This window comes from Cicer arietinum, chromosome 7 (genome assembly GCF_000331145.2).
Source record: "Cicer arietinum cultivar CDC Frontier isolate Library 1 chromosome 7, Cicar.CDCFrontier_v2.0, whole genome shotgun sequence".
NCBI classification, from domain to species: Eukaryota; Viridiplantae; Streptophyta; class Magnoliopsida; order Fabales; family Fabaceae; genus Cicer; species Cicer arietinum.
This window is the reverse complement of record NC_021166.2, coordinates 10,171,215-10,185,597: the sequence shown is the minus strand read 5'-3', so window position 1 is coordinate 10,185,597 and position 14,383 is coordinate 10,171,215. Positions and strand designations below refer to the sequence as shown.

The 14,383-nt window shown below is 34.1% G+C and overlaps 1 protein-coding gene across 1 annotated transcript; it reads left to right on the top strand.

Moving 5' to 3' along the window:
- The first annotated feature begins 6 nt into the window (after window positions 1-6).
- On the top strand, window positions 7-10,153 carry LOC101513472 (ribonuclease J). The gene is made up of 17 exons (XM_012711963.3): window positions 7-104; window positions 509-737; window positions 937-1,060; window positions 1,815-1,871; window positions 2,162-2,353; window positions 2,437-2,514; window positions 3,085-3,267; window positions 3,347-3,427; window positions 4,312-4,377; window positions 4,478-4,570; window positions 5,423-5,548; window positions 5,905-6,018; window positions 6,150-6,245; window positions 6,335-6,432; window positions 6,512-6,909; window positions 8,426-8,799; window positions 9,477-10,153. The coding sequence occupies exons 2-17, from the start codon at window positions 571-573 to the stop codon at window positions 9,570-9,572; spliced, it is 2,343 nt and encodes a 780-aa protein (XP_012567417.1). The 5' UTR covers window positions 7-104; window positions 509-570; the 3' UTR covers window positions 9,573-10,153.
- Window positions 10,154-14,383: the final 4,230 nt, after the last annotated feature.

Sequence of the window (14,383 nt, the reverse complement as noted above, 5' to 3'; positions counted from 1 at the left end):
TCTTTCCCTTTCTTCTCACAACCTCCTTTTCTACAACAGAACATATCGCCCTCGCTCTACCAGGCGTTTCCGTTACCGCTCTTTTCCCTCCAATGCTCTCCCAAGTAATTTATCCTCTCTTCTCTTTCTTGCTTTTATCTTTTCAATTCCAGAACAAACGGTTTATTTATTTATTTATCTATTTTTATGAAATTTGTATAACTTGGAATAAACATATGCGGTTCTGCGGGTACTTTTCCAATTACGATTTCATTCATAGTCCTAAGTTATTTTCTGAACACCAAACTCTAATCTAAGCACGTTTTAAAGCGGTTTTGGAGAATTTGCGTGAAATTCATTCCCTGCTTCAAAAATGAAATCTACTGTATTGCATAACTGTTTGTGTATCTCTATATGTGGCTTGAATCATAATGCTGTTTTGTTTCGTGTGTAATTTTAATCTTATGACTGCATTATTCTTTTATATATACAAGTTGTGTTTGTAGTTTATAGTGTTTGTTTGGAGTAGATACTGATGGAGCCAAAGTACTGCTGAAAAGACCAAGAAGAATTGAAGGTCCTAGAAAAAGTATGGAAGACTCTGTCCAACGCAGGATGGAGCAATTTTATGAAGGTTCAGATGGACCACCCCTCCGAGTGCTTCCTATTGGTGGGTTGGGTGAAATTGGGATGAATTGCATGCTTGTTGGGAACTACGATCGTTATATCCTCATCGATGCCGGTGTCATGTTTCCAGGGTAGGGCTTTCAGGTTGCAACTTTGGTGCCCCTCCCTTATGTGTGGTTTATGTATATAGATGATGTTTTGAAAATTTTAAATCCCATTTTCACTTTTAAATACTGTCAAATTGATGCTGCACGATTGTCTTTTGCTCTGATTTCATTTACTTTGTAGGTTAACCAACCTTTTATTTATACATTGTTTCACTTGTTTCAGCTATGAAGAACTTGGAGTCCAAAAGATAATACCTGATACAACATTTATTAAAAAGTGGAGCCACAAGATTGAAGCTGTAGTTATAACACACGGTCATGAAGATCATATTGGTGCACTGCCTTGGGTAATGTTTCCAATACTCCAAGGAAATATATTCTTTTATTGACTAGTTCTTTCTGACTTATTCTATTACATCTGTGTGAGTATTTGTCATGGGATACAACACCTAATTTATAATGCATTCTACCATAAGTGACTGAGACCAAACTTAAACAAGCTCACTTAATTTGACAAATGGACCAGTAATTGGTGCCTTTACTGCTATGATAATTTTTAGGAAATGCAACGGGCTTCAAGGAAGATATAGAATTACAATCCAATATATTATGTCTCTAGTTAGCGTCTTTTGGATTATAGCATGTTTAAGTACTAGACTGATGGATATATTTACTGGCTTCTCATAATGTACTCTTTTACAAGTTATATCGTATATTTAAAGTAATGGTTGTCTGAACTCCCTTTTGCTATTTGTGACTGCTGCCCTTGCTTGGCAGGGTATTGTATTTAAAAAATATTTTGCTTAGAAAGCTGCAACATTAGTGTCATATTTAGTTACTTACACCCTAAAAGTGTGGGGGAAACATCGTAAGACCAAGAGAAACTCAAAACAACCATATATACCATTATTTTGTGAATAGGAATTCTTCAGTCCTCAGTTCTGTAATGAAAAAGTATTTTGCTCTTCCTGTATGTTTATAATATTCTGTTTTTACTCCAACATTCAATATAATTGATTATTATTTCTTTATTATAACTATATAGTTTGTCATTTCGGTATATATGCTCTTAATTACTATAACTTGGACTTGGTTCATTAGGTCATCCCAGTGCTGGATTCTCATACACCAATTTTTGCTTCATCATATACAATGGAGGTAAGAAGAAATCTATAAAGTCTTGTAATTATTACCTTACTTTATTGTTTATTAGTAAAATGCTGATTTCCAATTAGTTCATTTGTTATATGAATCAACAATAGTGTTCCGTAGTAAGTGATATGAATTTGACGTTAGTGCTAACATATCTTGAAGTTGACTAATTTTTATAAATTCTTCACTGTGTGTAACCATATTAATATTTATTGTTTTTGGAAATTGTGGCACATTGCTTATTTTGTTCATTAAGTCCATAGAAGGTAACCTTTCTTTTTATTTATTTTTAACAGCTTATAAAAAAACGTTTGAAGGATCATGGTATTTGTGTTCCATCCCGACTAAAACTAATTAGAACAAGGAAGAAGTTTGTGGCTGGGCCATTTGAGATAGAGCCTATCACAGTGACCCATTCTATTCCAGATTGCTGTGGATTAGTTCTTCGATGTTCTGATGGTAATATTCTTCATACTGGGGATTGGAAGGTTAGAATTTTAATTTGTTTCTCAATGCACTGTACCTTCCATCTACCTTGAATCTCCTGTTTCTGAACATGCCAATTCAACAGATTGATGAAACACCATTAGATGGTAAAATTTTCGACCGCGAAGCTCTAGAGGAACTCTCCAAAGAAGGTGTCACATTGGTGAGTCACTTGTATTTTGAATTGTTGTGATGTTTCTCTGGGTGGTAAGTATAATAGGCCCTTTCAAGGTGAATATGGCTTTCATGATAAGTTTTGTGCTGGTAGAGGAGCTCAAGAGGGTGGCATTTTTCTACTTTTTAAAGTTTTGAAGGGCAGTCTTCTTGGTGATTTATTTTTTCAATGATATCAGTTGAGCTATGTTCTCAATTGTTTGATGAAATTCAAATATGTTAGAAGTGGCTTTTATTTAAATTTGGGATAGATCTGACATGTACCTGACCTCACAATTATTTTTCATGGAATATTGTGGTGGAAATGGATGGAATATTGGGTTTGATCGCTGAGTGGCTAATTCATATAATGTTCATTAGTTATAGTAAATTATCTCTGTTTTCTCTGTGGATGTAGGTTTAAAGTTTCTTTTAGCTTGAACATGCTTAAAAATTCTGTTGGTTCCTTCTTATTTTCCACTGTGCCTTTGTTATCGCTACACATATAGAATTTCCATTGTCTTTTTCTTAAATTTTGGCAAAGGATAGAAGTAAACAGTGTTTTGGAATTGCTCTGCAGATGATGAGCGATTCAACAAATGTACTCTCACCAGGAAGGACAATGAGTGAGTCTGTTGTTGCTGATGCATTAGTGAGGCATATTTCAGCTGCTAAAGGAAGGGTTATATTAACCCAGTTTGCGTCAAATATTAATCGTCTTAGAAGTGTGAAAGCTGCTGCTGATTTGACTGGCAGAAAGTTGGTATGTTTATTTTATGTCCTAGCTTGTGTAGTTTAATTGATCAAAACCTACATTTATAGTTTTATGATTTTTCTATCAGGTATTTGCTGGCATGTCTTTGAGGACGTATTTGGATGCAGCTTGGAAGGATGGAAAGGTTCCAATTGATCCATCCACTCTGGTAATAAACATATTATACTTTATTTTTCATTCTGCCTTTTGTTTATTTGGTGGCTGGACTTGATTTCTTTGATAATGTTAAGACTTGAGAGTTTGGAAAATTGAATCTGGAGGTTATAGAAGTCTAGCACTGATCAATTGGTATTGTATTATTGATCAGCTTATTAGATGGCATTCAGTGCAAGTAGACAAATAACTAGTTTTGAATTGTGATTTTGTTTTGTTTTTGAGAGGCTGTGTATGTTTTGTTTTCAAACTCTGTGTTTTCATCTCCTGGACTTGATTGACCTTTCATTGTTATACACCTTCACCCATAGCTACTTTTTGTCATCTCTGGAGCCTGATTATACGTTGCTTATCACCTTGAATTTTTTGGTCAACCGATTCTTTGATGCACTTAACTCTTGTTAAAATTTTAATATATTGTTTAGTCACGAGTCATACAGGTGCCAAGTTAGACAAGGTGGAAACAAGTATATACAGGTGCCACACAAATATTAATGGCACCTGTATACCCTTGTTTCCACCTTGTATTTACTATTTAGCGTCGTAGATTAAAATTTAATCAGTGTTACATAAGACAAGACTGGATTAGACATACAACATTAGAGAGAAAATTTGGATAGCCTCCATTATAATCCCGTTTTAAGTTGTCTGGGCATGTTTAAAGAAAATCTATAGAAGTACTAGTAAGGAGGATTAACTAGATGGAGTATAGACCGATAGTTAAATGGAGACCATGGAAACTATAGGTCAAACCATTAAGATATATTTCGAGGTAAATGTTTTATCTTTGGACTTGACACATGATAGGACTTATTTATTAGAGCAGTTGTAAGTCTCATTCATGCTGTGTGTTCTTAATTAATTCTAAATTTTACATAGGTGAAAACAGAGGATATTGATGCTTATGCGCCTAAGGATTTGCTGATTGTAACAACGGGTTCTCAAGTAAGTTATTTTCAAGGTCCTTTAAAGACTATCCATTTCCCCCTACTGCAGATAAGGAACAAACTTCTGGCATATGAATGAATATTTGCTATTGTGTCAGGCAGAACCACGTGCTGCCTTGAATCTTGCATCTTATGGAAGTGGTCATTCTTTCAAATTGACAAAGGAAGACGTTGTGTTGTATTCAGCTAAGGTATGATAACAAAGTTCCGCATTGGGTATCTGCCTTTTGACTTATTAAAGCATGTTTGCTGTACCCTAGAAATCATGGATACAGCACGGGGCTTGGGCATTTTTAGAAAATTGTAGGATACAACATGGCTATGATACAATAAAATTCATGTAAGATTAACATAAAACAAAGATCTTAAGTCAAAAGAGAAATTGTTATTTCAAAAGTGAACACGGTGCCATTGCAGACACAATAAAATCTCTTTAGTTATCTAATTATTGCGGTTTTCCCCTTTGTGTTGGTATAGAAGTTCAGAATACACAGATCTAAATTCATATGAGATTAACATAAAACACAGATCTAAACTCATGAGATTAACATAAAACACAGATCTTAAATCAAAAGAGAAATGATTGTTTCAATAGTGAACATGGAGTCATTGCAGACACAATAAAATTTATTTATCTAATTACTGTGGTGTTCCTCTTTTTGTTGGTATAAAAGTTCATAAATTAAAAAGAAACTGCAAAATGCGGTTAGGAGTATTTGTAGTGTCAATGAAGTATACGACACAAGTATATATTTTTTTTTGGAAAAGACACAAGTATATTAATATAATAATTATTACTTTGAAGTTTTTGCTCTTCCTAGGTTGCTAAGGAACTGATATCAGTGGATGAACTTAATATGTACTGTTTTTACATTCTAATTTCACTCCATTCTATTAATAACTTCTGATTTTTGAGCAAGTACTTTTGATTGTATTAATTTCTGTAAAAAATCTACAAAGGGAAATGGTAACTTGCAATTTTTTTTATCTAAAAAGTCAGTTTATGTTGTAAACTTGTCCTCTGCTTTTTACATCACTGTTAGGTTATCCCCGGTAATGAGTCTCGTGTTATGGAAATGCTAAACCGCATATCAGAGATTGGGCCAACCATAGTCATGGGAAAGAATGAATGTCTGCACACATCTGGTCATGGGTATCGTGGTGAACTGGTAAAAAAAATTTTAAGTACCACCTATTGTTTTCCTTTTTGTTCATATTTTCATTTTTTTCCATATTTTTCTGTTAAATATAAGCTAGATATGCAACACCATCAGATCATTATAAACCAAAAAGAATTTGAAGAATATTCTTATTTTAAAGGAAAAGTGAACATGGTTTTACACTTTTACTAGATGTCGAGGTAACAAAATGTCACATGGATAATCAAGCCTTGTCAAACTAATTACTTTGTCTTGATGCATTTTCGATTTACTATATCTAATATTTGTCTTATAATATGCTTCATTTTGAATGGCTTTGTCTTTGATATGACATGTTATTGGGAAAAAAAATTATATTCTTGCAGGAGGAAGTGCTTAGAATTGTGAAGCCACAACATTTTCTTCCCATACATGGAGAGCTCTTGTTCTTGAAGGAGCATGAATTACTTGGAAAATCAACTGGAATTCAACACACTGCTGTGAGTTATTGCCTCCTTATTGGAAGTTCTTATGGATGGATGAGAAACTAGTAGCATACAAGATTTAGATAAACATGCCATATCAATTATAGCATAAAATATTGAAGCAACTGATGAGATTTATGCACCAGGTTATTAAGAACGGAGAAATGCTTGGCGTTTCACATTTGAGAAATAGAAGAGTCCTTTCTAATGGGTTTATTTCACTTGGAAAAGAGAATTTGCAGGTTTGTATCCCTCAAGCTATTCCGCTGGCCTCTTTTTTAGAAATTTATAATTTATAATTCTGAGATACTTCCTCCCTTTTGTCATGTAGTTGAACTATAGTGATGGTGACAAAGCATTTGGTACATCAAGTGAACTCTTCATTGAAGAAAGATTGAGAATCGCTTTAGATGGCATCATTGTGGTTAGGTAGATTTTTCAAGTCTCAAAGTTAATCAATTTCGTGTTTAACATGTTCAATCACATGCTGATATTGATCGTTTTACAGCATGGAAGTATGTCGCCCTCAAAACTTAGACAGTTCAGTTGAAAACACCTTAAAAGGAAAGATAAGGATTACCACAAAATGCCTATGGCTTGACAAAGGGAAGCTGTTGGATGCACTCCATAAAGCTGCCCATGCTGCTCTTTCAAGCTGCCCTGTAAACTGCCCACTGGGACACATGGAAAAAACTGTGTCTGAGTTGTTGAGGAAAATGGTGAGGAAGTATAGTGGCAAACGGCCTGAAGTTATTGCCTTTGCTATAGAAAATCCTGCAGCTGTTATCGCTAGTGAGATAAACACAAGGTTGTCTGGTAAATCCCATGTAGGTGGGTTATCAACATTTAGAAATGCAGTGCATCAACACAGGAAAGAAAATCAATCCACCAAAATGCAAATGAGAGGTATGATTGGTATGTTAGAATTCTGGAGGTACAGATGGTATGCTTGTAGTTGTTTGTGTACTTAATATAGAAGTGATTTTAGTTATATGTGTTTGAGATATAATATAAATACCAGTCACGTATTTTCACCTAATAGTTTAAGCTTTTTGAATAGTTGGTTATCGACATGGTATCAAAGCCTGTATAACTCAATGATCTTGAGATACAACAAAATTAGTCCTTATATGGATTCAACAATCATCGCCTCTAGAACTAATTTTTGGGGTTGAGTTAGACCTAAAGTCTAAATTCTAATATGGTATCTGGTTCTATCCTAGATCTGTTATTCGGCCATCAATACATGTCCAAGCTCTAAATGTTCAATCATGGCGCGAAGGGGTGTTGAGATCTCAATTATTCTGCCCACATTTACACTCTAGATGTCTAGTTCTGGATGTGAGGGAGTGTGTTGAGATCCCACATTGACTAAAGATATGGAAACATTATCCTTACCTCTGGAGTTAGCTTTTAGGTTTGAGATTGGCCTAAAGCTCATATTCTAAGGTCGATGCACCAGAAACTGCCCCGTTATTTATGGCTCGTCACTGTGTGAGTTGCATTTTCCAGCAGCTCCTTAATTTATCTTGGTCGAGTTTGTTGTAGCTTCCATTGGAATTCTTTGATATCTCTCTCTGGGTCTAATTATCCTACAGCTTTTGAACCCTTTCTGCAAAGCCTATTTTTACGATTAAACTATTAACAGGCCCTGGCATTTGGGAGCTCTAATACCATTTCATAGTAGAACTGGGTCAGAATTGAGGTAAATAATGTAATGTTTATTGATAGAACAAGCAACCTCTGAATCTGTACCAAGATGATACTGAAACAGAAATAAAATAAAAACAGTATAGAACAATTGGGATATAGAATATCCTCCGCCAAATGATAGACCAAGACTATTTCCCTCCTATTATTTATAACTTATCATCTCTTTCTCCGTTACTAGCAGTTCCAACTAACTGATTGAGACTGGCCCAATTTTTAATTTGGGGGTCTGCCGTCATTTTTTTGCTGAGTTGAAGGGTAGTATGTTTTGATCTCCTTCGTGACAGAAACCAACAAAGAATAGCCAAAATAGAAATAAGAAAAACTGTGTATTTGTATAAAAACAGGAGATAGCCTCTTACAAAGAAAATGAACAATGAATGAAGATGATCTCCTTGCCGAAATGATAATAGTAACTTCTATTTAAAGAGTACCTCCTTACTTAGATAAAAATTACCCTACATCAAGCACCCACAATTTCTAACTTCACACCTCATATGCCTCCTCCATTCAGTTTCCCTCCTCTCCCTCTCTCTCTCTCAATGATTCCGACACCTTCCTTCTTCAATCCTGTCCTACCAGCTGTCACTTCCGTTATGCCTTCTCTCCACTTGTCTCTTTCTCCATATCTGCAACCATCTGTCCCTTTCTCCTTTAATTTCTTTTAAATCTTGCATCCCTTTTCTCAACTTTGTTCTATTAATTGGTGCAGATGATGATAATGATGTTGAAGGTCTTCTACCTAAGGAAGATGCCACTACCTCAAATGGAGCTTCCAGCGGTTATGTTCCACGAATGAAGTCCCAGATGAAGAATGATGGTCCTGACGATGCTGAAGAATGTCAGTCTGAAAAGTCATCAAATTCTGAAGCCAAACCTTCCAAATTAGTGAAGAGAAACAAATGGAAAGAGGAGGAAGTTAAGAAGTTGATTGGTGTGCGCGGGGAATTGAATGTCATATTTCAATTTGTGAAGGGCAAAAATGTTCTTTGGGAAGAAATATCCAAGAACTTGTTGGCTTATGGGATCAACAAAAATCCCGGACAGTGTAAATATATGTGGACATCTTTGTTACAGAAATATGAGGTATGTTTCTTCTTATGAGTGACTTGATATTTATGTTATAAAGAAATGATTCGATAATCACAAGAAATAATCATAGTTTTTGGTTGAGGTTTATTTGTTTAAGTAAGCCTCTTCCTTTGATGGTACGGAAAGGGGAAAAGATCCGTATTTTGGTTGTGCCATTTTCAATACTTCAAATGATGCATACCTGTGTCCTGATAACCTATTCTGAAAATTTCTAGATTATTTTGCACCATCTTCTTTCCATGTCAGTGTATGCTACGACTTTGATTTCATTTATAATGCCTTTCCTTGTCTGATATATAAACATCAAATGCTAAAGTTTGTCTCAATGTCCACTTTCTCCTTTTATTGAATTATCTCAGACTTGTACTGCCCAAAAGAGTAGGTTACACAGAAAAGAAGATAAAGGATGGTTTATTTCACCTGTCTCTCTTGATGTTCAACGATATTGATTATTGATTAATGTAGACTGTACAGAAAGTCAGGATTTTGAGAGATACCCAAAGTCGAAGTGACATAATAGAAGGGGCTGTGTACAGTCTTTTAATACAATTGTATTGTATCTGTATTACAGCTATGTTTTACTGCATAGATAGACACTATTAAATGGGATTGCTCATTGCTGCTATTCCAACAATTGATTCCTTTTTTTTATTTTTTTTTATTTTAAGCAGGAGATCAAGAATGAGAAGAACAGAGAGGAAAGATGGCTATATCTGGAGGACATGGAAAGGGTTCTATCTGATAACGAGGCACTAGCCAAAATATAACTGTTGACTGTGATGAACAAGACAAGATAAATTTGCAAAAGCTTTCTTCATAGAGATTAATAATAAGTCTGAGCATGCCCGGTAGGAAGATAATCCATTAGTTGCATGATTATTGCATCGTGGATCTGTGAGATTGAAGATCACTAGTTCCATGAGGAGATAGGCAGCATTAGCAGGGATTGCCATTTACACTAACTGTGGTTAAGAAGATAGTATGAGTATGCCGGTTCAGGGTTTAGGGTGATTATGTCCTCGATCAAATGGCAGTACCTTGGGACTTGGGTCATTCCGATGGCATTGACATAAAGAAAAGGATTGATATATTAATTTCAAGGAGACCAAAATAATTATATTCTATAAAGTTGTACTAATTAATTTCATTATTCTTGTTAGTGGCATGTGTTTGGGCGTCATAAATCAACTGATGAATTCTTCATTGTGGGCACATACAACTGTCAATTGTAAAGGTCTACAGGTTTCTACTTTCCGTGTATTTGGATGTGAAATCATTTTGCCGATCGCATACCCCAATGTTAATTCCACTCCGTTTTTGGAAGCTAGTTGAATGGGCTCATGTCAAACATATTAGACTGCAACAAAAAATGCTTTTTGATTGTAGTTTCAACATTGTTATGAATTTATCACACTCTAAAATAAGTAATTCACTTATAAACAACTCGTTTTAGAGGATACTGATGGCAGTGGAACATAAAATCAAAACACACCAAGATAGAAAATTGAGAGGACGAGAATTTGCTTCAACACAATATTGCATTCACTAAATTGATTAACGAACACACTATATATACGACTTTTTAGACTTATTCTTAATATTTAAACAATATTAATTCTTATCTACTAAGCTGAAGAATATCGGTGTTGCAATCTAATCATGACATAACGCTAGTATATATACGGCGGTGTACTATTCTTAATGTTTAAGGCAAAACACAACGGTTGTAAAGTAGGGTGATTTCTTATCTACTAAGCTAAAAAAAATGGTGTTGCAATCTAATCATGACACAGTGCTGGTACATATAGCCCGGAGCACTATTCTTAATTTTTAAGACAAAACACTCAATGGTTGTAAAGCAGGGTGATTATGTGTCTACAATTTACTTTGGTCCCAATAATAAGCTTCCTTAATAATGAAGAATGAAGTAAATAGTAATTATTTAATTTTCTAGTATTCTTGATTTAATTTCCAACATTGTCTCCCTTAAGTCAAGCTTTCAAACCTACCATTCCATACATCTTCTTCGATTTATAAAATAGGCTAAATTACATCTGTGGTTCTTTAACTTAATTTCAGGTAACGTTTTAGTCATTTATCTTTTTTTTCTTCCCGATTTGGTCCTTTATTTTAATTTTAAGCGACAATTTGATATTTTATGTTTTAAAATTTCAACAATGTTATCCTTTTTTATACAAAAATTCAAAAAAAACATTCAATCAAAACTCATAAAACTAATTATATTCTTCAAAATAATACAAATTTCATCAAATTCGTAACGCAAATCTTCAAATAAACTCATATTTTCATACTTTATTTGATATTGTTAGGAATAAAGGACTAAATCGGGAGAAAAAAAAAGATAAAGGACTAAAACGTTACCTGAAACTAAGTTAAAGGACTACATATGTAATTTAGCCTATACAATAACTTAATTTTCATAGCTTTATAAAAATATTTGCAATTTATCCTTAGTGGGACAATACTCGATCGTCATTCCTTTCTTTGTAACTAACTCTCAGATTTTATGAAATTGAATATCAATATATTTGGGTCGTTCGTGAAATACGGGATTCTTGGCTAGTACAATAGCCGATTTGTTGTCACAAAATATCTCAGTAGGACTATTCTGCATTTAGTGCATCACTTCTAAAATTCTTCTTATCCATATTGTTTGAGTAGTACAATTGATTGTTGTTATATATTTTGCTTTTGCTGTAGAAAGCGCGACAACGTGTTGTTTCTTCGAAGATCATGATATTGCACCAGTACTCAAATGAAATGCATACCCTAACGTGCTTTTTCTTGTTTCTATATTTCCAGTCCAATCATTTTCTTTGTATCCAACAAGCTTCACATCATTATTAGCATAAAAAATTCCTTCTGTCAAAGTACCTTTGATATATTTCAAAATCCTTTTTGTTCCTTTTAAATGGCTATCATGTGGCTCTTCCATGTATCTGCTAAGCAATCCAACTCCATATACTATATATGGTCTAGTTGCAGATAAATATCACAAGCTTTCGATCAAACTTTAATCTAGAGCTTAGTCTATCATTTTACCATCCCATTCTCTTGTCAGCTTCAACTTTTCTTCAACTGGTGTAAAAATTGGTTTTGAATTTTGCATCTTTAATTTCTTTAGAAAATCACATGCATACTTCTTCTATGAAATAAAAATGTCATCATTTCGTTGAATAATCTCAATGCCAAAGAAATAGGACATTAGGCTCAAATTTGTTATTTCAAAATGGCTAATCATTGCCTCCCTAAACTCAAGAATCATCTTCTAATTATTGCTAGTGAAAATCAAATCATCAAACATATAGGCACACAATAAGAACATCTCTTGGATCAATGAACTTGATATATAGCGTGTGCTCACATGTACATCTCTGGAAACCATTCTGCACAAAATAAGAATCAAACTTCTTGCACCACACTCGTGGTGTCTACTTCAAGCCATATAATATTTTCTTCAATCTATAAACTTTTTCTTCTTTTCCTCTAACTATATACCCTACAGGCTGCTCAACATATACTTCTTCCAAAGTACATTAAGAAATGTTGACTTAACATCCATTTTATGTATTTGCCAATTATTTTGAGCCGAGAGAGAAATTATCATTCGAATTGTATCTAATATTTCAACAGGAGCAAATACCTCAAAATAATTAATACCTAGTTTTTGTTTGTATCCTTAAACCACCAACCTTGCTTTAAAGCGATCAATTTCGTCATCGAGTTTGTACTTTGTCTTGTACACCCATTTCACTCCTATAAACTTCTTGTTTGTTGGTAATTATGTCAGCTCCCATATTTCGTTTTTCTCGATCGCATTAATTTCTTCATTCATGGCTTTTCTCCAATTCTCGTCACTTGGCCTGCAAATAATGCAAAGTTGACGACTTCTTCATCCGATGGATAATTATCATTACCCATAACACATGACATGGTTGGTAATTTATGTTGCCTTTGTTGTCTATTGGATGTTTCTTGCTCATCAAGTGTTCGATGTTCGTGCTCATTCTCATATTCGTAATCTTTTGAAATCACGATCGGTTCTTTTTGGGACTTTGACAATCAAGCTTGCATTCCTCCTTCATCAAATGTCACGTCTCAATTGATAATCACTTTCTTTGTCTCTGAACTGTAAAGCGTGTAGGCCTTTGAGTTTGTATTATAGCCCACAAAGATGCATATTTAGCTTTTATCATCAAGTTTCTTTTAGAGTTGATGTGGTACATAAGCATGTGCAATACATCTAAATACTCCAAGGTGCCGAATTGAGGGTCTCTTCTTGTAGACAGTCTTTGTAGGACACTTGTTCAAAATATAAATTGCAGTAGCAACTTCTTATGCCCAAAATTCCTTATGAACTTTTTTTGCTTTCAGCATGCATCTCACTATGTCCACAATTGTTATGTTCTTTATTTCAGCTACTCCATCTTGCTAAAGTGTGTATCTTGTTGTTAATTGATGCTTAATTCGATGTTTCTCAAAGAAACCTGTACCAACAAGGTATTATTGACCTTTGTTGGTACGAAGTGCTTTGATTTTGCAACCATTATATTTCTCTACAAATGCCTTAAATGTCTTAAAGGCATCATAAGCTTCCGATTTCTACTACAAAAAATGTATCAAAATCTTTATGCTAAAATCATCAAGAAAAGTAATAAAATATTTGCAGCCACCCGATGTTGATATTTCGACTAAACACAAATCTGAATGAATTATCTCCAGTAGTTTCTTCATCCTCCAAGATCTTCCCGTTGGAAATTATTATATGTGCTTCTTTCCATTTTGACAAGTCTCACATACACCATTTGAAATATTCACAACAGGCAAACTAGAAACATATTCCTTTGGTGACAAGTAATTCAGGTCAGAAAAATAAAAGTGACCAAATCTCATATGCCACAATCAATCGTCATTTGGAATTATAAAACTTAAGCAAGGAAATCTTTCATGTTGATTTTTCAAAGGAAATAGGCGATTGGGTATAATTCTTACCTTTGTGATAAATATGTCATTTTTGTCAATCAACGTGAAATAATTGTTATGAATCTCCATGTTGTAGCTTTTCTTTGACAATTGTCCCATACTCTCATCGGAATTTTGATACAAATTATTTTCCATGTTTGTCTAATGACATATCTGCAATCAGCTGTTTTGTGTCCAAATTTTCCATAATGGTAACAACTATGATTTTTCCTTTCTTGATTGTAGTTGTCTCTTTCCAATGGTAACAACTATGTTTTTTCCTTTTTTGATTGTAGTTGTCTTTTTCCCTGCCATGATTGGTATGGTTGGAATTATTTCGGCTTGTTCCATGATTTGACATATATAAATTGTTGTATCTCCATTGATTGAAATTGTCATGTCATCTTTTTGTAAAATTTTCTATACATGTGCCTCTATAGTTTTTTCTTCCACCATTATTGAAATTATCACGACATCTATCTTCTCTTATTTGGCTTGATTCAACAACATTATTAAGATTCACTTGACTTTCCAAAGCTTTTTCTTTTACTTCTTCTATTTTCTCCAATATTATGTTCACATGACTTTCAATACT

Coding starts and splice junctions, on each gene's coding strand:
- LOC101513472 (XM_012711963.3), top strand. CDS start 571: ATGGAAGACTCTGTCCAACGCAGGATGGAGCAATTTTATGAAGGTTCA. Junction 738..936: donor GCCGGTGTCATGTTTCCAGG/GTAGGGCTTTCA, acceptor CACTTGTTTCAG/CTATGAAGAACTTGGAGTCC. Junction 4,571..5,422: donor TTGTGTTGTATTCAGCTAAG/GTATGATAACAA, acceptor CATCACTGTTAG/GTTATCCCCGGTAATGAGTC.